The sequence below is a fragment of the Ahaetulla prasina genome, chromosome 2 (assembly GCF_028640845.1).
Source record: "Ahaetulla prasina isolate Xishuangbanna chromosome 2, ASM2864084v1, whole genome shotgun sequence".
NCBI classification, from domain to species: domain Eukaryota; kingdom Metazoa; phylum Chordata; class Lepidosauria; order Squamata; family Colubridae; genus Ahaetulla; species Ahaetulla prasina.
In genome coordinates, this window is record NC_080540.1 from 250,571,546 (window position 1) to 250,598,721 (window position 27,176).

Sequence of the window (27,176 nt, forward strand, 5' to 3'; positions counted from 1 at the left end):
AGACACAGCCATTTAACGTGGCTTCTCTGATACAAAGAACTCTTAAAAAAAACAATTCTCATGCAAGATCCCTGCCAGTCCTATTAATTTGTAAAGAAATATGCTGTTTTGTTTTTCAGATGGATACTTTGGAATTTCTAGGAGATGAATTCAGTGGAATGGCTAGATGTCCTTACGATGCAAAGCATGCCAATGTCGCACTGTTTGCAGGTAACATAAAAGGATAAAAATATACTCTTTTATAATGAGGTGCTTAGAGAGTACAATTATGGCTCCTTCCCGAGATATGTTTATGGGCAGTAGGGGGTGGAATTATCCATTTATAGGGTATCACATGGCTTAAACTAATTAGTTAATAGTCAAACAAATAAACATGGAATTCTCACTTTGGAAAATAAATTCATTTTCTGTTGTATACTTACAGTGATAAGTATATTAATGTAACTTTGAATTAGAGTAGGCAGAAAATTATTTCATAAGATACAATACTTTATCTCAGCTGTTAGGATAACAAGCTACTATATGTGGCTTCTATTCTTTCCCGGATAAAATAGAAAGGAGAAAAAAGGAGAAACCTGGTGAGATTAAGCTTCTTGATGTTTTGTTGCCAGCTGAGGCAAGGGAGGAGACTGAAGTGGCAACTGTGGATTTAATCATGATATATTATGCATGCAAAGAAATGCAATTAAGTCTTAATTCTTTTTGCAGTGGTTTAAAAATATAAGTATGTGTTAGTGGGGTTAATTTGAGCCATGATTATAGAATGGTATTTTAGAATTTTGTTCTTTATAGATTTTAGATTAAATTGTTTCATTACTGAAATTCTGTTAGCATCAACCCTTACAATCCCATGTCAAAATAGCCATAAAATATTCAGCAATATTATGGAAATTACTTTGAATAACTAGCCAGACTTTTTTTTTTTACAAAGCCTTGCTCCATTGTAATGTAACAGAATGTGGGAAAGACTTGGGGAGATGGAATGAAGAAATACAGCTTGCGGAGCAGTCAGATAAAGAGAGAGAATAGCCTGCAGTTGAAGAGTGGGCAAGGCAAGAAGTCCAGAAAGGACCCTCCCTGGTTTATTGGGCTGTAAAGGAGATGGAGGAGAATTGTATTTTCAGTCTTTCAATACTGATATCAGCTTTACCAGTAGACCAGACAGGAAACAGAAAAATGAATTCTACTTTATTATAAAGCTCCATTAATAGAATCTTGTAAATCTAAAAGTGCAAATCTCCCAATACACAGCCTGAGAACTTAGAGACAGCCTCTTCTGTGTTTCTTTCTCCATCAATTAAAGCAGCTGTGGACTACGCCCTCTCTTATTTGACTGTTACCTAAGCAGAATCTCTTCCCACTGTTTCCCAAGGTCTTTCCCACATACCAATACACATAGCCAGTGCTGCTACACTTGAGTTATAAAAATATATTAAGCCACAAAAAAGTTTAAAGTGGGAACTTGAATCTATTCCCATTGTACTCCCAATCTTGATATAGTTCGGGGGCGTCCAAACTTGGCCCCTTGAAGAGTGGTGGACTTCAACTTCCAGAATTCCCCAGCCAGCATGAGCTATAAATATGAGCAAGTTGCTGGCTGGGGAATTCTGGGAGTTGAGGTTCACCACTCTTCAAGGGGCCAAGTTTGGACATCCCTGATATAGTTGATTTACTTACTGCTCATATAGCCTTCTTCAATCTGCCACAGATGTATTGGATCACTTATTGCAGCAATGATAATCCTGGTTGGAATGATAAGATTTTTGGTTCAACATCCCTGGAGGTGACTAAATTAGAAAAAGCAGAAACAGCATTGCTGTCTATATAATAGAGTGGAGGCGAGGAAGATGACCTACTGTGGGGCAGATAGAAATGGGCTCCAGAACAGAAGTTTTAAGTATTCAAACTTTTAGAGCACAATAAAGCAAATCATTCATCTTTCTCTTTTAAGTGCTAGGTTCAGATCCTGTAAATTAGTTTTGGTTTTAAAAGTTCCTCAGTGAAATAGGTGAATTAGCAAAAAGAATGTCTCATGATTTTTGGGACCACCATTCCTTCCCACTTTCCTGCTCCCACCCTTCTGATATTTCTTAAGGATTTGAAGACATTTTTTTATTTTATTTTTTTATTTTATTTTTTATTTTTTTTACATTTATATCCCGCCCTTCTCCAAAGACTCAGGGCGGCTTACAGTGTATAAGGCAATAGTCTCATTCTATTTGTATATTTACAAAGTCAACTTATTGCCAAATAACTTATTGCCAAAGTCAACTTATTGCCCCCCCAACAATCTGGGTCCTCATTTTACCTACCTTATAAAGAATGGAAGGCTGAGTCAACCTTGGGCCGGGCTTGAACCTGCAGTAATTGCAGGCTACTGTGTTCTAATAACAGGCTCCTTACAGCCTGAGCTATTCCGGCCCCAGACATCGCTCTGCCAGTTGATTTGGAGCTCCAACAAGGGGGTGTATCACACTGGAGGTTGTTAACAGATTAAGAGAAAACCCCAGTTCCCCCCACCATGTGCATTCTGTTCTCTTCTTTCTCATCTTTTTAATTGTAATTTTTATTGTTATTAGAAATATTTATTTTTTGTGATTTTATTGGCTTTTAATGTTGTGAGCTGCCCATACTTACCTCAAGGCAAGACGGGCAGCAAACATAACTAATAAAATAAATTAAATAAATTTAGGCAGAGCTGGATAAATAACCACAGAACTGTAAGTGATAAGAGAAGCAGCAAATATCTCTTGCATACGTATATGCTGGGAACCTACAGGCCTCATAACTCACTAATGGAGCATTCCTTCTTCTTAATTAAAAATAATAATTGAGATAAGAACATAGTTATTCAGAGATTCACTGTATTATATTCATTTTCTTTTCAAATGCATAGTTTTTCCTGTCAGAATTATTAACATTAGTTGCTTTCTCCATATTTGAATTACGATGTAGATGTGAAGGGGAAGGATACAAGAGTGTTAGGTCTTTGTAAATTATCTAGTTGCACTACTAGGAACATATCTTGATATATTCTACTGTTATGATTAGATCAGGCATGTGATACGTACAGTCTTCAAGTGGGATGTAATCCAAGGAGAGTCCAGAGAGATTCTTCCTCAGCTCTGCCTCCTTTTTGAGTGCTGAGGGGGAGAAGGGCTTTTTATGGGTCATTACCCTAACCTAACAGTTTTCATGACTTAAGACCCCTTGGATGAGCTGTTTCCATGATTACCTAGCAGATACAACTATGCTGTTCTTTTTTTTTTCCTTCTTCCCTATCCCTGATTTCCAATTCCACCCCAAAAGAGGGAAAGCTGTATTCTGCCACTGTGACAGATTTCCTTGCAATAGATGCTGTGATTTATCGGAGCCTTGGAGACAGCCCAACGCTACGGACAGTCAAACATGATTCAAAATGGTTGAAAGGTAAATTAAGAGCTACAGAAAAAAGGAGGACATTTTGGATTACACTGTTGGATTCTCTGTAGGCCTTGTTGTCTTATTTTACTTACTTTTGTTGTGCTTCTTCAAAATCTCCACGTTTAGTGATTGTTCAAAGAACAGATGTTTAAAGCACAAAGAAACCGTACTTTATTTCAGCAATGCATTCTGTCAAGTAGAGCTACTGAATTGCCTTTTTTTTACAGTACGTTTGTTCCACTGATATTTTTTTTTAAGTTGCTAGGTATTCAAAGAAAATCACAAGAGCCACCAAAATAGATAGCATCCAATTAATTTTTAAAGGCTAGACATTTCATCAAAGATTGAGGACAAGGAATGGGTAAAGAGTTATTTTAGAACAGCGATGACACCATCATCTCTTCCCTCTGATGGGGCACTAGGCAATCTAGGCTTTCTGAAGTGTGGAGAATTTGTTCTGCAGTGTTGAGATACACCAATAAAAAATAGAATATCAGAGCCTCCATTTTATTGTCAAGAAATAATGAATGAGTGCTGCTGAATTAGGTAATTTGTATGTTCTTAATAGCCTCATTGTTAAAAAAAAGTTGCCATTCATTCTTTTCCAGTGGCATGAATGAATGCTACGCAGCATTATGTTTTTGTGAGAAAGGGGGGCTTTTGTTTATAGACAAAAAATGCAAAAGAGAGAGACAGGGAGTGGGGAGAAAGAGAGAGGAGGAGGAGAGAGAGACACAGAGACGGGGGGGGGGGAGTGGGGGAGAGAGAGAAAGAATAGTTTGTAAATGATATTTTTTCCAGTTCTTTTTTTGAAAATATTGCATTTTTATAAGCATTTCTTAATTACTTCAGTTTTTTTACTATGTTGTTAATTCTCTTTGATAAGAATAATCCTGGGTCTGCAAATAAGGAAAATTGGAGTTCCATATTTTTTTTTTGAGTAAATTATGCATATTAAATAGTTGTATGTCTGATTTATGGGCCTACATAGTTTATTTTGCCCTCTGAGTTAAGGATTATTTTTCTCACAAATGGGTAAAGGGTAAAATATATATAATTGAAGGACAGGTCAGTGGGGACAAGAATAAAGAAAAGATTCCATTGGAAATGGAGGACAAATATTTGCTCCCCAGATATATATTATGAATGTGGTTTTCCAGCTTATTTTAGTGTGATTTAGGGATATTAAACATTGTTCACATATTTCTAATCTCTTTAAATGTATAAAAGTTGAAGATATGTATAGCCTTGTGAGTCCATTTCAAAATTCCCATCAAAATCCCCAGTTTCTATCTCTGTGAATCTCCATACACTGTTGTATCTCAAACTTTTCATATTATATTTTAATCATATTTATGTTAATAATTTGTCAAGACAGTGTTAGAGTCTTTTGTAGTCTTCATTCTAGGGCCAGGAAGTTCTAGTTCTAGTAAGTGTCCTCTCTTTCCCCAATACAGAAATTCACTTCCCCCACCCCCAGAAAAAACTATTGAACTAAATGCTTGCCCATGAATATAGCACTAGTTGTTCATCTCATCAGTAGAACTCCTTGCAGTTGTTTCTTTTAACCTGAAAGAGGCATGTCTAAATTGTTGGTCTCAGATCATACAATCATTTCAGCACCATTTACATCCGTATGTGTGTGTGCGTATGTGCACGTGTGCAAGTGTATATTTGTGTGTGTACACGCATCCACATAGGTAAGTAATTCTATCTAAATGAATGGTCAAATAGGATATTTAATAGCCTAGCCTTCATTTGGTCACCCATCCACTGCCAAAATTAGAATTACATTTGAATACAATATCCATTGCTTCATTACAGACAACATAAGGGTACGTAAGTAATTGTAGCATTTTGAAGTTTTTGAATCTGTATACAACTAAATACCCTTGTGTCTGTTTGATTGTTTGCAACCTTCTATTGGGTGAAACAGTGCACCATTGGGCAACAATTTTAGAAACAATGTTCCTCAAATGGGTTAATTTACAGAAGGCATCAAAAATTTGAGACCTATGGCTCCCATGGCATTGAAATTTGGCAAAGTTGTGGCTGTTTCACTACTGCTCTCACCCGACATATCATTGTCATTTTTCAGTGCTCCCTGCTAGGTTCCTACAAGGAAAGCCAGTGGAGAACTTGGCAGGAAGTCATAAGTCAATTCCGCTTTCACTGCTGTGTGTGTGTGTATGTGTCCATCCTATGGTCACTCTGTTTCTCTCTGTAGATAAGAATTATGTCTGAAATGATGACCAACAGATAGTCAATGGATGAAGCTAATTTGTTTGTGGCATATATATGATCTTTTCAATGGCTTTCAGAGATCTGACTGACCAGTCTCCTACTTAGATCCTGTTGATTTATAATCAAACTGTATGGTAAAATAAACACATCCTACAAAACAGATGAAAAATATTCAATCCAGATTAGATTGATTGTACTGTTTGATGGAAGTGTTTATATTTATCAGCACATGTTTTCTTTCTTTCAGAACCATATTTTGTTCATGCGGTAGATTATGGTAACTATATCTACTTCTTCTTTCGGGAAATTGCAGTGGAATATCACAGTATGGGGAAGGTAAGGAGAATAACCTTGAAATGAGAGCTATAAATCACAATAACAAGGTCACTGTTGTGAGAAAGAGTCTGCTGCTCATGCCAAATTTTGGTAGGAATGAGGCATGGTGTTATCTTGATATAAAACACCTTTCATATGATGGCTTAGGGATAGTGGGAGTTCTACAAATCTGAAGGGCACCAGATTAGGGAAAATATAATATAAAATACATTGGCTTGGAATGACGACAAAGTTTTTTTTAAAAAAATGTACCGCCATTAAACTGGAAAACATATGGCAAATTGATTTAATTCAAAGCTCCAAATAATCCACAGCAAGACTGACTTTAAAGCAAGGGAGCAGCTGCATTTGAAAGACCTTCCTATGAACAGCAGAAGTAAATGAGGAGAAATTTCAGTCTTGCCATGTAATAAAGCACAATGAAAGCCTTTACTGAAAAGACCTTTTAAGGAATATTTCCACAATAAAAGGCTTACAAGGTTAAAAAGGAGAAAGCATGAATAAAAGCTTGATGAGTCTTCCATATTTTTTTATATAAAATATGCTGGGGATATGGGATTCCGGCTGCCAGTATGGGCCACGTGGATTGCAAATACAGAATGTCCCTTTGTTTGTAGGAAGAGTGGCCTGCATAGAAATGAGTTTTACATGGGCTGAGAATGAATCTCCTGAAGGATTTATGGCTGGATGTGAAATGTCAGAAGCTTATCTTTCATAGCACACAGTTCCAAAGCTGAATTTTGTTCTGTTTGTTATTTGTCACAGATTATAGGAAACTGGAGATCCAATTAAGCACCCAGTTCTGCCAATTCTGCTTTTTTTAAAGAAGGAAAAGGCAGAGTTCTGGTAAAAAATATATTAGAGTCTTTATTCCCCTTTCCGCATTGCAGGTGGTTTTCCCCAGAGTAGCTCGAGTTTGCAAGAATGACATGGGTGGATCTCAACGAGTGCTAGAAAAGCAGTGGACTTCCTTCCTGAAGGCACGATTGAACTGTTCAGTACCTGGTGATTCGCATTTTTATTTCAACATACTGCAGGCAGTTACCGATGTTACCCAAGTTAATGGCCGGGACATTGTCTTAGCAACTTTTTCTACTCCTTATAACAGGTAATGGCTTTAAAAGAGAATGACTGTTTTCAACCCACTTGATAATATTGCTTTAAATAAAGAGAAGCAAGTTATTAAATACTAACTTGCATAAAATATCAGTAAAAGCATCTTTAACTTGATTTTGTGATCTTTCAGCTTTTTTATGATCTTTCAGCTTACACTTAGTTGACAAGAATACACCAAAAGGAAGTCTTTCAATACATTAGACTTACTAGTTTTCCTCCTGTTTTTCTTTGTAGCCATTAGGAAAATCATCTATTATTACTAATTTGCACAGCTGCCTGTTCTCCTAAAATTTCAGAAAGATCCAAAAAGTCAGGAAAAAGTATTGGCAATGCAGTTCTGTTGTTGTTGTTGTTGTTGTTTTTAGTTAAAATATTTTGAAAGTACTTGTCAAAATCTTCCACTGCATTGCTTACATGCATGTTTGTCTAATTGTCAATGGTGAATCTGTAGCTAAAACTCAGGGTGCATAAATGTTGAACTCATTTATTCCCTGTTTCATGTATTATCGTTTGCACACCATAAAAGGCAACTGATAATATCTGCTTCCAAATTTGAATTAATCACAAGCCATCTCATATGACATTCAGGCTCTAGGAACTATGGTTTGCCAAGCTTTGATTAGAATAGATAATAATCACAGATTACTGTTTGCTTGAAGTTATTCTTACTACTTAAAATTTAAACAAACAACACTTTTTCAAATTAAATTGTCATGAGAAGCCTTTAGTGTTGACCTACTAGTGCTTAAACAGAAGACAGGAAGATGAAAATTCATTCATATACTGGAGGGCTGCACAACATTGTCACTATGACACATGTTCAGTTTGTGGAGTTTGTCAGTGGCTGCATGGGGCCTTTGACAAGGGTATAAAGTGAAAAGTGTATGTGTCCAGAATAAAAACAACATGACTCCATTTTTTAATAAGATGATATCTATTCTACCATTCAGGCCTCTCTTTGTAAAATCATCTTTTAAATCACTACAGTTAATTTTAACCCACTTCCTGAACATTGGCAGAAGCTGCAAAGGGGATGGGCAAATGTCATGAAAAGCCAGTTTTCTTTGAGGATCTCATTTCAAACTTTTTCGAACTTTCTGAACCTATTTCCACAATAACCATTTCTTCCAAAATATAAACCATTTTATTTATTCTTTATCGGGTTTCCAGTTTGTTGCATTAACACATAAAATATTGTAAGATGCTTATGGACAAAACTGAACAATTATTGTATTACAATGAGCTGGCTATGTACTATAACAAAATCAGCAGGCTATTTTGGAGATGGCAGGCTTTTGGGAGCCAAAAAAACCCCTTTCTTTCAACCTTTGAACAATTCAAGGAATTTAATCATGATGTTGCTGGAAAAAAGGTGGAGTTTTACAAAGCCAAATAATGGTGAAAAACTGCAGCTGTCCTAATGCACACAGTTTTGTTCTTCATGAAAGAAATATATCAAAAATTGTATCATTAGTACCATAGTATTTCATTAACCATTTCAGACAGCATCTTCATTACATTGCATAAATAATATATGACATGCATTATAGTTTGGTTCATAATTAATAATAGTGGCAAGATCATATAGGTGAGCAATTATGCATTTTCCCCCCTTTCTTAAATATGAGAAGGCAATTTTGTGAACTTTCCTTGTGCAAATTGTATCTACTTTTGGAGTTCGTGTATCATGCAGAAAAGGAGATGTGCTAATTTGTGGTGTGTAAGAATTAAATGGCATGAGTCACTGAAGCTTCAGCCCTAACCATTTTGCAGTGTGTGAAACAATTGTCAAGTACTTGTCTGACACAACTCATTGCAAGCATCCTTTGCTCAGGCACTATTAAAAACAAATGGAGTTTTTAGGCAGGACAATGCATTCCTACACAAGCTCTAGCAGATTGTACTCCTTGTGAATCACAAGGAAACAGAGCATGCCAAGGAAAATCATTCTCCTTCCTCATGGACATGAATTTCCTTCCTTCTAATGGATATCCCTTTCTTGTACAATGCCCAGCACAACAGATGGCTTGAATGTAGCTATATCCTTTGCTTTCTACTATGTAGAACAAAAAAAAAAGACAAAATAATAGGAGCAATTCTCTCCTAGTAGGTAATAATAGGATTATTTATTTTATTTATTTATTTATTTTATTTGATTTGATTTTTATACCGCCCTTCTCCCGAAGGACTCAGGGCGGTGTACAGGCAAGATAAAACCAACAATACAAATATACAAGTTAAAATACCATTTAAAAAACTTATTTAAAATTAGCCTGAAGTTAAAAATTACCGTCAATTAAAACCCCATTTAAAATTGCTAAAATTTCACTTTTAAAAATCCAATTTAAGCCAGCCCCGCGCGAATAAAAAGATGTGTCTTCAGTTCGCGACGGAATGTCCGAAGGTCAGGTATTTGACGTAAACCCGGGGGAAGCTCGTTCCAGAGTGTGGGAGCCCCCACAGAGAAGGCCCTTCCCCTGGGGGCCGCCAGCCGACATTGTTTGGCGGACGGCACCCTGAGAAGTCCCTCTCTATGGGAGCGTACGGGTCGGTGGGAGGCATGTGGTAACAGCAGGCGGTCCCGTAAGTACCCAGGTCCTAAGCCATGGAGCGCTTTAAAGGTCGTAACCAACACCTTAAAGTGCACTCGAAAGGCCACAGGCAGCCAGTGCAGTCTGCGCAGGAGCGGTGTTACATGGGAGCTACGCGTAGCTCCCTCTATCACCCGCGCAGCTGCATTCTGGACTAACTGAAGCCTCCGAGTGCACCTCAAGGGGAGCCCCATGTAGAGAGCATTACAGTAATCCAAGCGAGAGGTAACGAGCGCATGAGTGACTGTGCATAAGGCATCCCGATCAAGGAAGGGGCGCAACTGCCGAACCAGGCGAACCTGGTGGAAGGGCCTCCTGGAGACGGCCGTCAAATGATCTTCAAACGACAGCCGATCATCCAGGAGGACGCCTAAGTTGCGCACCCTGTCCTTTGGGGCCAATAACTCGCCTCCGACAGCCAGCTGCGGCTGCAGCTGACTGAATCGGGATGCCGGCATCCACAGCCACTCCGTCTTGGAGGGATTAAGCTTGAGCCTGTTTCTCCCCATCCAGACCCATATGGCTTCCAAACACCGGGACAGCACTTCAACAACTTCATTGGGGTGGCCCGGGGTGGAAAAGTACAGCTGGGTATCATCAGCGTACTGCTGGTATCTCACCCCGAAACCACTGATGATCTCACCCAACGGCTTCATGTAGATGTTGAACAACAGGGGCGAGAGAATCGACCCCTGTGGGACCCCACAAGTGAGGCCCCTCGCGGTCGACCTCTGCCCCCCCGTCAACACCGTCTGCGTCCGGTCGGAGAGATAGGAGGAGAACCACCGATATACGGTGCCTCCCACTCCCAATCCCCCCAGCCGGCGCAGCAAGATACCATGGTCGATGGTATCGAACGCCGCCGAGAGGTCTAATAGGACCAGGGCAGAGGAATAACCCCTGTCCCTGGCCCTCCAGAGATCAGGTAATTAAGTAATTAGATATCCGATAGTAAAAGATAGTAAAAGGCATTAAAAGCATATCCTTATCAATTAAATTTGTGTAAGCACTGGCAACCCATCTTACACTTTTTCATTTATAGAAAAATACTAAAATATCTTATTTTTACAATCTGTGGAAAACTTTAACTAATTAAAGTAAATTTAGCACTGTGGCAAAACCTATTTCCTTCCCATGTTGTTTTTTATGCAAGATCTCTGAAGGAAAGGGGAAGGGAGTTAGTATACTCAAACTTCATTGCATATTTTGGTGTATTCATAATACACCTCTGCATTATGGCTACCTGAAGTTAGAAGATGGCCTCAGCAATGTTAATAATAAATCTCTTGTCATTTTGCATTGGGATGAAATGCAGGCAACACGGCATAATAGGACCTATTTTGAATCAAAGCAGCTGCTTTGGGAATGTATAAGGCATGAATTGAAAATACAATTAAGCCAAAAACAAGGAATAGGCATATCTTGTTTGGAAGGCAATCATTGTTCAAAATGTATTTAGCCAAAAAAAGACAGAAGGAAAAGAAGAAGGATTTAAAAGACTTGATAGAATTTGGTTTTTAAACGTTTTCTTGTTGCATCTTTAATCCATCTTCAGATTTAATGTTCCTGCAGAATTAATTTAATTAGTAAAGAACTTGGCTTTCCATCTGGACCTGTTGTCACCTATTACTGAAGTAGACTCCTTTCCACCATTACATTTGTAAACTTCTTGATTCTAGCATTTTGTCACATTTTATAAAGTACAAGTCATAATTATGGAGCTGTTTAGATGTTTGATCATATCATCTTTGTAAATAGTACTTATTATCTGATCAAAAACATGTAGCTTAAGTCAGACACAAAAGTAATGTAGCAGACTGAGTAAGCAATAAAAACAGACCAATAAATAATTCATACATGAAAACCATAAACAAAAAAGCTTTTCCAGAAGTGTTTGTATAAGACTGTAATTATATTTGATGATTACTATTACTGTGTTACATGTAAATAATCTAAATTTAAATTGGATTTGGGAGTAAGATGAAACTGCATTTGCTTCTTTACAGTTGACTGAATTAAGCAAATCCCTGTTCATAGGAATTCAACCAGAAACATCCAGGAAAATGGAATGACACAACTTCAACAGCCAAATAGGTTGTGACTGAGCAATGTGCATCTCTGCAAAATATACCTGCTCCGACACATGAACGTTTTCTAGAATTCAACTAGATAATCACCAAGGTCTCAGACAGTATCACACTGAGCATGTGTTCAATTTTCAACATCAGTTTCTTCCAGAAAGAGTTTATAACTTGATAATACAGTAATTTCTTAGTTCAAGTTACAGGAATATATCTCAACATCTTGGGAGTCATCAGAATTATTACTGTGCTATTATATTTTTTAAATCTTTTGAAGATGAAAACTAATAGAAATTGGCTGCCCGCTGAATGTTTCAATAGAAATGTCTTCATAAGGCAACCTTTTACTGTCAATGCCAAGAGGTTGCAAGATTCAGAAATGAATGACCTATGACAGGAAGGCTTCTGTGCTGTATGTTTCAGACCAAAAAGAAAGAAAGAGAGAAAAAATGCATAATTTCAGAATGAGTAACTATTTCTGGAAATGTCACATTGCAGCATCCCTGGCTCTGCTGTCTGCGCTTATGATATTCTCGACATTGCCAGTGTATTTACTGGAAGATTCAAAGAACAAAAGTCTCCAGATTCAATATGGACACCAGTTCCTGATGAAAGAGTGCCGAAACCCAGGTATATTTCTTTGTTACATGCACAGTAATTGCTGGAAGCCCTTTGGTTTTCATTTCATTGGAGACTTAAGATATAGTGTAAATGCAAGAGTTAAGAACTGGAGGCAAATGCAGAAGTAAGCAGTATGATTCATACAAATCTAGGACTTCTCATCCTTGATAAAGGATTTGGTCAGGCAAATGAGGAAAATTAGGATAAGCAAGCAACCAATCTGTATAATTTATTTTTAGAAAAGGAAAACTCATTACTTTCCTAACAAAAATATCAAGGTAAAAAATTGGCATAGAATGACAATGGCTCAGTGTAGATAATTTTCAGTCATCCTCATTAATAGGCAGAATGTTAATAGGCAGAATGTTAATTGCTCCTGCAATAGAAAGGATCGTCTGCAAACATGATACATTTATTGTCAGCTAAGATGAGGTTGATTCTTTTTTAATTCTAATTTTTAATCATATCTATATCATATCTATATATATACTCACACACATAATTGATATAATTTTCATTATTAAAAAGGGAAACCAAGCAATACTACAATACAAATGGAAATGAATGTATTGATTTATTGCTTTTGATCTTGACCTACAGAGAGGAATTGCTCATTTTTGTTTCACCTTCTTTCTTCTTAGATTTTTTTTTAAATTTAGTCACTTCTGTTTTGCCCTTCACTGATTCTAATGACAACTTCTGCAGTTTTATCATGTACACATTGTTTGTGTAATGGTAGAGACCTTTTATAGTCCAATACTGTAATCTTTGTAAATTGTGACTGCATATATCACACTTATAATTTATAAAGAATATAGAGTTTTTATATTTAATTCAAATGTACTTGTAGTTATTCAGTTTGATGTTGATTTGCAGGAGTTTCCCCACCCCCTCATTTCAAAGTCTGGACAAACAAGAAAAAAACTACAGAAAAAGGAACCAAGGGTAGGGCATAGTCAGCAAAAGAAAAGAACGTATAACTATTTTGGCCCAATTGCCATAAAATATGGGGAGATTCCAGGAATAAAATGAGCATATTTGTACTGTAATCCAAGATAGATGATACTGTGTCTTATTATTAAAAGCCCCTACATATTAATGCTTTAATGGCTCAAGTTTTCATGCTGTCAAAAATAAAATATTCTTAGGAAGCATAGAAAAGAGGATGCTTGCTCTTTGCTGCTGACTGCATTTACCCTCCAAGCTGTGTATTTAAAGCAGCTTCATATTAGGCTTTCAGGGGAGGAAATGTAAAAAATTTCTTCTGCATTCAACATTGTTATCTTAATTCTAAGAGACTTAAATTTGAAATATGCCTTAAAAATAAACAGAACGTTGCCAGACTGTGTGTTTGTTGGTGTGCCATGTGGGTGGATGAACTGTGAGCACATCTTTACAAAATAGAAATTTACAAACTTAATATTCTGTTAAATATGCTTATATTTACTAATAGTCCTAAATTTAATATTCACGGAAGTGACTGCTGAATGCTGAGCTAGGATCATGGAAAGATTCTAGAGACCAAAGACAAAATACAAGATAGTGCCAGTTGGAAGCCTTATGTGTGGTTGGGTTTCTTCTACAAAGCCACTGGCACATTCTCAGCTAATAACAGATGCTTATAAAAACAGCTTGTCCAGAATATTTGCACTAAGAAGCAACATAATCATATTTCTTTCCAACCTGTTTTTGATTTAGGCCAGGTTCCTGTGCAGGCTCCAGTTCACTTGAAAAATACACATCTTCCAATGAATTTCCAGATGACACACTAAATTTCATCAAAACACATTCTCTCATGGATGAAGCAGTACCATCAGTTGTGAACAAGCCATGGTTTCTCCGCACTATGGTTAGGTAAATAACTTTTCTTCCTATTTCTTTCACTAGGGATTCTGTTCTACCCCCAGATTTGGGATTGCACTCTAATTTAGAAAATGTCTCAATAACCTAGGATTTTAACTGATAATTGATAATTAAGCAAAAATGAGAATTAAAGATAATTAAGCAAACAGGACATTCTTGGGGCCCTAAAATCAGCACTGGGAACAATATTACTTAAAATATTGTTGTAAAATAATCTGAAGTCAGGGTATTAAAGGAAAGGAAGTAAGTATACAGAATGATCAAATTATTTAAAAGCCTTTGATGAGATTTAATAGAATCAGTCTTAAAATGAACTGACTATATTTTGAAATTTAATTCTGAAATAGAAGGACTATTAAAGTAGTCAATTATGACATGTTTTAAGTTTCTGTGACCAATAATAGGCATGAGGTAATTGTCATAGTACTGTTTGATAAATTGTACTGACTAGAAAAACGTTACTAATTTTTAGCAGGTTTCCCTCAAACCGTATTTCAAACGAAATACTAACTTCTGTGTTTACATTTGAGTCATAATTTTAAATGACTCCAATAGAAAATTCTGAATAAAATAATCGGGTAGCATTGGCAGGAAACATTGGCCGGATATAAATTTCTATGGGATGTTTTCAGGATGTACTGAGGTCTGTCAGGATATGTTAAGGAAGGTTCAATATTTATACAAATGTTCAGAGGGTAATGTTGACATCCAAATATTCATGTGTCAGCATAAGAAAAGAAATAATATTCTTCAAGATTATATAAACCAACAGCCTTCGAAATCTGTAAATTGGAGTGTCTGGAAAATATACCAGCTGATATGTAAACTTCATTTTACAAGTAGATTTACACCTTGCTGTATTCATACATATTCACAAGTATGCAAGTGCTTACTTATTTTAAGATATGTCTGGGTGGGGAAAGGGTTTATACAGTTGGAAGAAACTGGTTTTCTGATTAAGAATCCAACAACAGTAAAATATGCTGATCATTATTTTCACGTTGCAAAGCACAAGCTTTGCACATATGCGTGCCCTACATTCTGTATTACCACAGCTGTGCAGTATTTTGATTCAAACCAGATAAAGGTATTGCACATTGCTCCTCCAAGAAACTACTCCGAGAATGAAAGTGCCTGATTCAAAACAACTTTATCAGAGAGAGAGAAAGTTATAATTTGACAACTGTTCAGATGTGTTGTAAAGCACTGAACAAATACATAAATTTGAAAACCAGCTAAACCTGATTTTATGCTGGGAAAAGAATTGCTATCTGTGAAAGTGCAGAATTGTGCTTATATTTGAATAGATTTTTAAAAGGCTATTGTAGTGATTAAAACTATAATGTTGTCATTCCAGATACCGCTTGACGAAAATTGCTGTAGATAATGCTGCTGGCCCAAATCAGAACCATACCGTGGTTTTCCTTGGATCAGAAAAAGGAATTATTTTGAAGTTCTTGGTCAGGACAGGGAACAGTGGTTTTCTAAATGACAGCCTTTTCCTGGAGGAGATGAGCATTTACAACTCTGAAAAGTGTGTATCAATGGTTCTTTCTTTTATTATGTTATTTAGCAACAAGTTAGTTCTGAATTCCTATCTACTGCTTTTTTTTCTGATCGGAGAGAATGCCTAGGGCAATTATTTTTAATTATTTATTTTTAAATATAGTATTCTCTTTTATATTGCTATAGATTTATGAAAAAAAATTAAAACCAATACTTCTCAGTAAATAATTATACTATAGACAGGATTATATACAGATATGTAGATAAAATGCAAATAGTAGAATGTGAGGCATTCAAAGAGGCTCTCATCCCTAAGAAAATTATTTGGGATTTTGTTTGAACTCACTCCAGTTGTAACTGTGCATCAATATTATCTTTCAACAATCACTTCCTGCCTCCACTTCCATTTTTTAAAAGTATTTAATTAAATACTTTTATTTTTTTATTTTCAATATATCAAATATTCTAGTTGAATATCTCACATGAAAGGCAGCATGTGTTTGTGTGTAAGGTGTGGGTGTGCACCCTCTTAGAGTGAGGGTGAATGAGTGAACTAGATATTTTGGCTAAGCCTAAAACTCCGTATATTTTTCCTCCTTGTTTACTGATGCCAAAATGGTTCATTAAGGCTTAATTTCCATGTGGAAAAAATTTTCGGTTTATGATAGCTGTGAGTTAGGATATTCTCCAAAATGTGGTTCAATCATATGATGGTTCTAGAGCAACAGGTGAGGAATAGATCCTTCCTACAGGGGTGAAATCCAGCAGGTTCTGACAAGTTCTGGAGAACCAATAGTGGAAATTTTGAGTAGTTTAGAGAACTGGCAAATGCTACCTCTGGCTGGCCCCAGAGTAGGGTGGGAATGGAGATTTTGCAGTATCCTTTCCCTGGAGTGGGTTGGGAATGGAGATTTTGCAGTATCCTTCCCCTGCCACACCCAAGCCACACCATGCCCACCAAGCCACACCCATAGAACTGGTAGTAAAAAAAATTGAATTTCACCACTGCTTTCCTCCCACCCATTCTCCAGCACCTTCTTCCATTGATTGTCTCAGACCATACAAGAAAGGAAACAAATCATATCTGTGGCTCTCCAGCAACTTACATTACCTCCCATATCTTTGGCACACTCCATCAAATCAAACATTCAGTTCATATAATAAAGGATTTAAATTAGGTTATCCAAATATATTAGTCTAAATGAAATATGCATATGTGCCTGATTTTATTCTATTTTATATTTGTTTTATAATCAAAGTTTTCAAGACTAATGGAAATGACTATTCAACCCATTCATCCAAATTAGGTGCAGCTATGATGGGGTGGAGGACAAAAGAATTATGGGTATGCAACTGGACAAGCAAAGCCGTGCCCTCTATGTAGCATTTTCAAACTGTTTGATAAGAGTGCCCCTCGGAAGATGTGAGCGTCATGGCAAATGCAAAAAGTACGTATTCCTCAGTATCACTTCCTCTACAGTACGTACACTGACATGTTGATATTGACACAGAAGTAATAATAACAAATGATTTACAGAATGATTTGTACATGTTTCATCTATTAAGGGCCTGCATAGCTTCTAGGGATCCATACTGTGGATGGATGAAAGAAAGTGGAGCATGCATGCAGCTTCTACCTGGAGCAACGTAAGTTTGAATTGGCCATGGGAGAATGTATTTCTTTCCATTATAATACTGAGCAATATTCTTTTGAACATTTGTTAGAAGTTTCACTGGAAACCTACAGACATGCATTCTTCTTATTGTCCCTGCTTCTAGAGTGGTATTTCAGGTGGACGTCTTTCTGATGAAGGATAAAGATGCATAAATATTAGGGCTGTGCAATGCTTTGAATTCAATAAGTTCTGCCTCCTTTAATCAAATGCAAAAAACAAGCCACATTCTAAATTGAGATAAGAATTGTAAAGGTCCTATTACTGTGCATCTTCATCATTACAACATTGTTATAAAGAAACTAACGCTGTGTTAGCCCGGCACAGGATTGACCTAGTTCTGACTGTGCTTAGTTTTTTCATCTAGCTCAAAAGATCTCAAGACAGATCAGATTGTTCTCAGTTTTTTCCAGTTTAAGACTAATACTGACCTGCTAGTCTTGAACATTTTCTGTCTTCTCTTTTGGAGCATGACTCTTGGATGCCCTCTGATTTTAAAAAATAAACTTGCTGTGTTCAAGTTTGCCAAGTAATTATAACAGCATAAAGTCTAACCTTAACCCTAACTCTGTCATGCTTGTTATTTGTATGCTATTTGGAGAGCTTTATATGAGGAGCGATAAAAAATATTACTGGTGTTATTCATGATGTGTGAATTGTTTTACCAGTAATCTATCTACCCCAATTTTCACCAGTTGTTTTCAAAGATCACTTCAGAGTGTCCTGCAATAGTTTAATTGATTGGTGACCACACCATGAATGGTACTTACGGAGTTGCAACAAGTGCATCAGCTAAAGCAGGGGTCTCCAACCTTGGTCGCTTTAAGACTTGTGGACTTCAACTCAGCTTGTGGAGTTGAAGTCCACAAGTCTTAAAGCGACCAAGGTTGGAGATCCCTGAGCTAAAGCATGGTAAATGACTTCCTGAACCCAGCTTCTGTCTATCTGTTGTTTGAAAAGGAATTGAAAGTCCATCAGGACTCTTAAGTTACAATCCATGGCTTTTTTTAGAGAGAGAGCATAAATCCTTTCAGAGAAACTGCTAGAGTCAATGTTATTAAATCATTCAAATGTTTACTGACAGTATTTCCATCTTGTTAGGATTTAAATTTGAATTTGTTTTGCCCCATCCAGATCCTTGTAGCCTATCAAATATCACCTGCAAATAGCAGAAGTATCTGGATAGTTTCTTACTTATTTTGGATATCAAAGGACAGCTGTATATCTTTACATTCATCTACCCCATATCTCTTCCCCAACCCCCCCCCAACACCACACATGCATTCCATTTGAAAAATAGCTTTAGTAATTCTCCCTCAGTCTGAAGACTCTTGCATCTCTGCTCATCTTTGAGTTTGGAAATGCTTGAGATATACTGGGAATAAGTTGCATGGAGAAGTATTATTGATGAATAGTTCATCCTCCTTTCCTTCATATGCGTGTGAAGTCATGTAGTCAAGGTGGCGGGAAAAAGCTTTTAATGCAATCTTATGTTTTTAAAGAAAAATATTCATCTAGACATATTCTCCTAAAGGAATAATTGAAAAGTCAAGCAAACGAATTATTTTGTGCTTGCATTGTGCAACTATTAAAAACATAAATTTCTCTCTTATTTGTTTTCTTATCTGTATGAATTCTGTGTGGTGGGACACATTCATGCTACTCTTTGCTTCTTTCTGTTGTTTAGATTGGCCTTTGAGCAGGACATAGAGCATGGCAATACTGATGGCTTGGGTGACTGCCAAAGTAAGCAAAAGCATTTTATTCATTTATTTTAATTTTACATGAGAGAAACTGTATAAACATCTCAGTGCTGTTAATTCAGAATCAGCGATGGCAGAAATTATAAGGAAAAAGATCATAGCAATAATAGAAACAGTGCAAGGCAATTGACTTTGTTTTTTAAAAGGAAACATTTTAAGGAAATGGGGTTTACAAAAATGCCATATGTTCAAAGGGCAGTAATTTTGAAATTGAAATCTAGCTCTGAAGAAAAATTAGAAATTTCCCTTAAGATGTGTGTCAAACATGAATTAATGATGGTGATTGCTTTTGAAGTTTGAATAAGAAAGTAGAATTGTGAAGCCATCAGGAAGGAAAGCACATATTTAACAAAACAGATCCAGTTCTTTCATCTTTATGTTTTATGTATGAGTAAAATCAGAATTCCTGATTATTCATATTATGACAGAGGAGACAGTGAGCTCTTTCAAAACTTGATTAAGATATACTTCAATACTATTTAATTTGAACTATGGTTATCTTTCTGGCAACAGTAATACAGTCACAAAAGTCAGATTTAGCTTAAACAGTAGAAGAGCAATATAGGCATCCATGCTGACCCTGGATTTCATCTACTGACCTTCAGATTTTGATGAGGATTACAACAATGATGACAATCAAATATATTAAAATCTTTATGTTCTTATCTGGAGTCCCATAATATTTTTGTCACTTTTAAAATTACTATTTGCGGTGGGTGACTATGACATTATGCAAAATGATGTGTAAAAACTTGTAGTGGAAAGGTTTTCTGTCTTAAGTCAAAGACTTCACCAGACACACATTGCATTTATTGGAACCTAAGTAGATGGGAAAAGATTCTGGCATTTGCTGTTGATCCCAAATTGCTGTTGTTTCCATTGTTGTTCTAATAATCATCTTAAATGAGCATCGCCATCCTCTTCGACCCACCATTTTGTCTTCTCTATAATTCTTTAGAATTGATATTAAATCATTCTCAACTACTGTGGGTGAAAAAGAACACCATCCTATATTTTTGCAAGATAAAGCAGTCAGGCTTGAAGTTAACATTCTTTGGCAAATATTAGCTTCCCTACCCCAAGTGTTTCAGATTATTGAAGAAAAATCAAAAGACATCTATGTCTTTCAATCTTTATACATCAAAATAAGAAAACTAATATAAAAATAATAGTTTTTATTTCCATCATCATCATCATTATTGTATTATTATTATTATTATTATTATTATTATTATTATTATTATTATTATTATTATTATTATTATTATTATTCCTAAAATAAGAAATAGTGGAAGGTTTGGCACTTTGTTGTCCCTGGATCTCTTATACTCAAATCTCTTTGGCTAAATACAATAAATTTTCATGCAGAAGAACAGCTGGTTCTGATTGGAGCTACAATCTTCTGCAGAACAAAAAAAAACTTGAAATGTCTGGGGGGAGAAGATTTTTTTGGATCTTCTAAAAACTCTCCTTTCCTGCCAGAATTGTTCACTTCTAATCATCAGCCCTGTGAAGGTGAAATAAACATGTATTCATAGTTGGATTCCAGCTACAGATGTTTAATGCAAATGTACATTTATTTAATGCTACTTTAAACAAATAAGTGATTTATTTTGACTTGGATTATATTTGTACTTGGAAAATTTTACTTTGCCATTCTTTTTATGCTACAGTTTTACATTAGCTCTATTTATCTTATATTGTCATTTTAATATTTTGAGATTTCAGTGCTTTTTCTGTGTTTGTGGTTACATTGGTTTTTGCATTCACTGCAACAGAAAAATAGCATACCCATTAGGTTTGGCGAATGGGAAGAATGAGTTGGAGGGTGAGCTAAGGTTTATTTTAAGTGGATAGGGTTAAATATGGGTAAAAAGAAAATTGGCACAAAAATAACAACTATATTAAGTCTATTGACTGCTTGAGATAACATTAATGGTATAACAGTGATCTTCATATGAAGGAATACATTTAGAGTTCAGAGGATGGAAAACTGAGAATTGTGTTCCAAATTGAGTTCAATTTGTGTGATTCATTTCTCTTAACAACATCTTTGAAACAGTTCAACGTTCAATATTTAGAAATTTACAAAGCATTTTAAATGTAGCCTTTCTAAACAAGTTAGTCAAACTTTACTAGAAGTGTTACAGCACTGTTTCAATTTTAAAGAAAATATACCAACCTCTACATAACCCAAAGTTATTTGTTGCTTGCTTGCTTGCTTTTACCTTAAAATGGGATGAGAACAATTTAAGGTGGGAACACTTCCAGTCAGACTGGCACAGTATCAGAATGCTTCTGATTAGATCAGAACAGATGTCTTGAGTTCAAGTTTGAAATTTATACACCTCTAATACATGCGTAGGTAGACATTATAGCAATATTAGTGTATATAGTCAGCATATATAGTTGATGTTTTCCAGTGTGCATGTCTGAGAAGGTCAGATGTTCTATTTACAAAAAATAAAATTAAACTATTGCCAAAAAAAAAGCACAACTGTAACTAATCATAAGCATTCTTTGGGAGTAATTAAATGCTTTTTAAAAATCATACACTTCTCCACCTTAGTGTCTTCCATAGAAATTATTCAAGAAATCCCATCCAGAAATTCAAGTCAGTATGATGAATGTTATACTAGCTATACATTCTCAAAGTTGTCGTTCCAACCATCTGGATAGCACTACCAAAGTTAAAAGTCTGTTGAATGTTAAGAGTTAAACTGAGAAAGTCAGTTTCCCTTTCTGCCTTTTCACTATTCCAGTTTTACAGGATTCTAATTATGAATTTTTCCTTTATTCTGCTATCTTTAACCTAAAAGATCACAATAATCTTGTTGCAGAATAAGAAAATGCAGATAACATAAACCGATTATAAAATATCCCTGAGATTTTTTTAAAAAGAAGAGTAACATTTAACATACAAAATTCATTAACAGCATTGAAACCCCTCCTTAAATTTGGCCTATTGGCATTAACCTCAAAAGAAGCATTTAGAGGTGTATATGCCAAAAGTCTTTTAAATTATAGCTTCTGTGCCAAGATTTCTCACAAATCAGCCAATTCTTAATTCCTTTGACAGCAATTACGGATAATTCAAGGTACATAGTGATATCATTTTTAAAAAATTTCTTTATAACATTAATTATTTTAATTAATTAAAATGGAAAGAAAGATATACAATGTGTGATTTTATAAAGAAAAAAATGATTCATTATATATTTGACATATATCTATCTAGTCTGACCTAAACAAGCATCCAATATATGAAGATTTGGAGAAATTTACATAGAGACTCAAACCTTTCATTCAAATCCTAACCATATTAATTCACAAATTGACTAAACTGATTCTGAAATCCATGAGAGGTCTTTAAATATGGCTTGAGTTCCATAATGTCTTCAGGTTGCTTCAAAAATATCAAAATAATAGCCACATCTATGCAAACTTCATTGCTTTTTTATTTATATTACAACACACATAAAAAAGATGGGGTTTAGATAGTACCATGGTTACAGCTGCCATCTTGATTTTCTCACTACCATCACTGAACATGCTCAGGTTTGTTATCTTTAAATATATCTTCACTGCTTGATTTGTTCAAGTATTTCCCTATTCAAATAATCACTCGGAGGCTCAGAAATTATTATATAAGCTGTAATAGATATTGTCAGGATTTATGTATGTTTTATAAAAGCCGTACAATTTGATAAATAAAACTTAGATGCTTAATAGACAGTGACTCACAGCCAATGTCACATTTTACATATACCACTACCGCTTATATTTTATATATTATCTTATAAATAATTATTACAATTTGATTTCAAAAGTGAGCCTATCTCTCTTCTCACCTATTCCAGGACAAGGAATCTGGAAGCTATTTAGCATTTTGCAAAATACTTTTTATGAATACTAAATAAGGTTCTTTACACTAGGATAACCCCATTTGATAGGTGTAATTGGACTGTTCTTGTATAAAATAGTCCTCAACTTAAGACTAATGTTGAGACCAGAATAAAGCAGTTGTTAAGCAAAAACATTAAAACACTCTTTCCAAGGCCAGCATTATTGTGAACTGTCATTAAGCAAAAGGATGTAAATCAAGGACTATCTGGATAATCCTAGTCTCTCTACCCCTATGTAAAGTTTATCTAATACTTTAAAATGAAAACTGATTAATTTCCTTGGATTCAATGTTGCTTATAATGGAATTGGAAACAAAGATATTTTCATTACATACCTCTCTTTCTTTGCATAGAAGTTTAAATGAATTTTTAATTCCAAACTTACTCATATACATTCTATCAAAATAAGTATGATTGTTTGAAGTGCTTGATATTTAGCCATATAAGGAATATAACTAATCTGAAGAGATATATTTTCCTGTAACACTCTAGGCTCCTATTTTTAATGTTCCTAGGAAGAAGTTAGCCTATTACAGATATTAGGGTACTTAACACAGCTTACTCAATGGAAAATGCTGCTTGTGGTTGAGAATTAGAATTAGTTCTGGTTTTCAAGGCCTTAATACACTTAAAGCTTTTTAAGCTCAGAACATTAATACATTGATGAAGAAAGATCACTACAGCATATATTATTTTTCTATCCTGCCTTTTATTTTTTCCAATTTCTCCTTTATTGGAACTCAGTCAAGTGTGAATTTCTACCTTGATTGGAGAGTGTATGTTCTTAGAACATCAGCATTTTGAAAGTTCACAAGACAAAAGGAGTATCTCAGAACAGAATTCTCTTTGCTGTGAGGGATATTTCAGTTTTAGGTACTAGAGCCAAGAAGGCGAACCTATGGCGCATGTGCCCAAAGTGGCACACGGAGCCATGTCACTTGGCACACGTGGCGTCACCCGTTCCTCTTCTGGAATGCGCATGCAATGATCAGCTAGCCTTTGTCCATGCGGCAGTGCTGGAAACTGAAAGAGCTGGCCTTCCATTTTTAATGGTCTCTGTATAAAGTAAGAAGATACATTATGGAAGAAAGCTTTTAGGTTTCTTTTGATCCAAGAAGACGTGTATAACTTATATAAGGCACTGATTCTAATCTTCCTAAAGAATTTCTATCTGAGATTAAGAAGTAGTACTGATTTTCCCACTGCCTGCAGTCAAACAGAAGGTCCCCCTCAAATGCAGGATTCATTGCTTAATTCAAGATCCTTATGGTTTTCTTTAAAAACAATCTCCCTTCCAGCTTTTTTTTAAGTGCAGGAAAAATAGTCCAAAATGTTATGAGAAAATCCATTCTGATAGGCTGAGATCAGCCAAGACTCAATGTTGTCATTTCATTAAACAGTAGCAATGATGTATGTAAATTAGTACCTGTGAAAGAGAATTTAATGATATTAGAAATAATTCTTTCCCCTTCCCTCCTTTTCCTTCTCCTTCCTCTCCTTTTTCTTTTTTCAGATTCGTTCGTAGCACTGAATGGTAAGGAAATTCCCTAATAATTTTGTATGAATACCTGTGTGTGCAGATCAGTTTCAAATGAATCATGTTTACAAACTTGTCAAATATTTCCATATTTTAATTGTTTTTAATATTGTGCAATTTTTTTCATAGACATTTCAGCTCCTCCATCAGACCATGAAATGTCTTACACTACAGTGTATGGTCAGTTTATGGATTTTTCAAATAATCTTTGTTCAGTTCCTTGTCATAATGTTAGTTTCAGTCCTACAGCTGATAGTGTCATTTCCATTTTGTGGCCTAGTTCACCTAAACTGATACAAAATTCCATTAACCCCTGAATTATTAAAATTACTTCAGTCATTTGCCTATAGAAAATCTTCCACTGAAGTTATTGTTATTGTAAATTCAAACCATGTAGTTTAGAAATTCAAATGTTTGAACCCAAAAATTTTTTTTTAATAAAATCTCTAAGAGAGTGGCAGCTTTATTCTTTATAACAAGATCTATGGACTATAAATACACTATATTTCAGTGTTCAAACAATGTCACAATTCATAATTTGCTACATTACAATTAACAGCACTACAATTTATGGGACCAAATAAAAACATCATTTTGTGATGTTGGTCCAGAATCCTTTGTATGCGATAGAAAAGGGGATAGAAAAAGGGATGTGTATATATGGGAGGGGTATTAACATACATGACATATATTTATTTATTTTATTTATTAATCAAATTACTAGAGCTGCTTATCTCAGCAAAGGCATCTTGGGATGGTAAATAAAAATAATATAACATTATATTACATTATTTAGGAACATAAAACCAAAAATATTTTAAAAACATTATTAATAAATATCATAAAAGTGAAAATACAAACCATAAGAGAGGGAAGGTTAAAAAAGCCACCTCAACAATGGAGCCATCTGAGCAGGTCCCCAATCACATGGAATTTCCAGGACTGACAATAAAGCCAAGACTTGAGGAATTTTGAGATATAATTATTCCTCGGTATTGGTTGGTCAATGTATTATTATGAAGATATTTTTCTACATTGTATGCTCAAACAAACAGCGGCATTATGAGAATACTGAGCGCTGAAAAGAAGAACAGGTTGACTTTATGAGTCTGGTATAGTTTAGATAAATAGCAGTTCATCTATACCATTTTGCTTTTAAACTGCATGTACCCAAAAGGTTTATGATGTTCTTGTAAATAAACTTGTCATCAATACACAAATAAGGTAGCCATTTATAAAAGCTGTTTGTTTGACTACTACTAAGTCTACAGTGACAGCCAGTTTGGTGTAGTAGTTAAGGCACCAGGAGACTGAGTTTTAGTCCTGCCTTAGGAACAAAGTCATTTGGGTAACCTTGGGCCATTCACTTTCTCTCAGTTATGGGAAGAAGGCAATGGCAAACCATTTCCAAAAATGTTGGCAAGAAAATTGCAGAATCTAATCCATGTAGTCGCCAGTAGTCAACACTGACTCAAAGTCACCCAAAAGTGGGAAGACATGCTACAACATCCATCTTGGAAACATCTGGGTGACCCACCAACAAGCAGCAAAGGTGATAGAACCGAATTAAGTTCCATGTAACTCAATTAAAGGGATTATTTGGAGGACATAGACAACACAACAGGCAATTACAATTACATTCATTGTTTTCAACAGAATTAATTAACACTCCCAGCTTTGGAAGGGAACAATCTTCACAAAATCAGTATACATCCAGGGTGTTTCCTAGACCATAAAAACAGATGTTTAGGACAAAAACATGGGAAATGAAGGGGGGAGAAGTAAGGGTATTTCTTATCTGAGTAGAATTTGCTTGCTCACCCTGGATTCTAATCATCATAGTCTTTTAATCTGCAACTTTCCCTTAAGAAGTGTACTTTCTAGATAACGTATTATGCAAGATAATTGATATTTTAGTAAACATTATGTAAATATTTCTTCCCAAATAACAAATTCATATCACTTGGAGTTGCTGTCTGTAGTTTATTAGCACAAAATTCATAGTATGCATCCAGTTGAATACAACATCTTCTACACTGTATGGGATTTTTTTAAACAGATTTCTACTAAAAAGAACTATTTTGTCATTTTTTTCTAAATTCTGAAACAATACACAATTTAAGCATAACATAATTTTAAGGAGGAGCAGGCACCTGAGCTATTCTCACAGGGCATTGCAACTTCCCCAAGGCTAGCTGAATAGATATGGTATCAAAAAAAAAGGCCTCTGGTGGCTCAACAGACTAATGCAGTCTGTTATTAACACAGCTGCTTGCAATTACTGCAAGTTCAAGTCCCACCAGGCCCAAGGTTGACTCAGCCTTCCATCCTTTATAAGGTAGGTAAAATGAGGACCCAGATTGTTGAGGGCAATAAAAGTTGACTTTGTATATAATATACAAATGGATGAGACTATTGCTTAACACAATGTAAGCCGCCCTGAGTCTTCGGAGAAGGGCGGGATATAAATTCAAAAAATAATAATAATTCTTAGCGGATGATTGCATAAAGGCAAAA

General features: G+C 35.5%; 1 protein-coding gene across 12 annotated transcripts in view; it reads left to right on the top strand.

Annotated features, from left to right (window-relative positions):
* Positions 1–27,176, top strand: part of SEMA6A (semaphorin 6A) — a 217,524-nt gene that overhangs the window by 122,840 nt on the left and 67,508 nt on the right. For 9 of the 12 annotated variants that reach the window (XM_058165908.1, XM_058165916.1, XM_058165917.1 and 6 more), the window contains 12 exons: positions 120–210; positions 3,310–3,429; positions 5,915–6,003; positions 6,894–7,111; positions 12,290–12,421; positions 14,111–14,266; positions 15,633–15,809; positions 17,089–17,229; positions 17,348–17,428; positions 19,142–19,200; positions 24,636–24,656; positions 24,789–24,839. In XM_058165908.1, coding sequence (XP_058021891.1) covers positions 120–210; positions 3,310–3,429; positions 5,915–6,003; positions 6,894–7,111; positions 12,290–12,421; positions 14,111–14,266; positions 15,633–15,809; positions 17,089–17,229; positions 17,348–17,428; positions 19,142–19,200; positions 24,636–24,656; positions 24,789–24,839 — 1,336 coding nt within the window. The remainder of the gene's footprint in view (positions 1–119; positions 211–3,309; positions 3,430–5,914; positions 6,004–6,893; positions 7,112–12,289; positions 12,422–14,110; positions 14,267–15,632; positions 15,810–17,088; positions 17,230–17,347; positions 17,429–19,141; positions 19,201–24,635; positions 24,657–24,788; positions 24,840–27,176) is intronic. The other 3 variants (XM_058165912.1, XM_058165915.1, XM_058165913.1) reach the window with 2 other exon arrangements.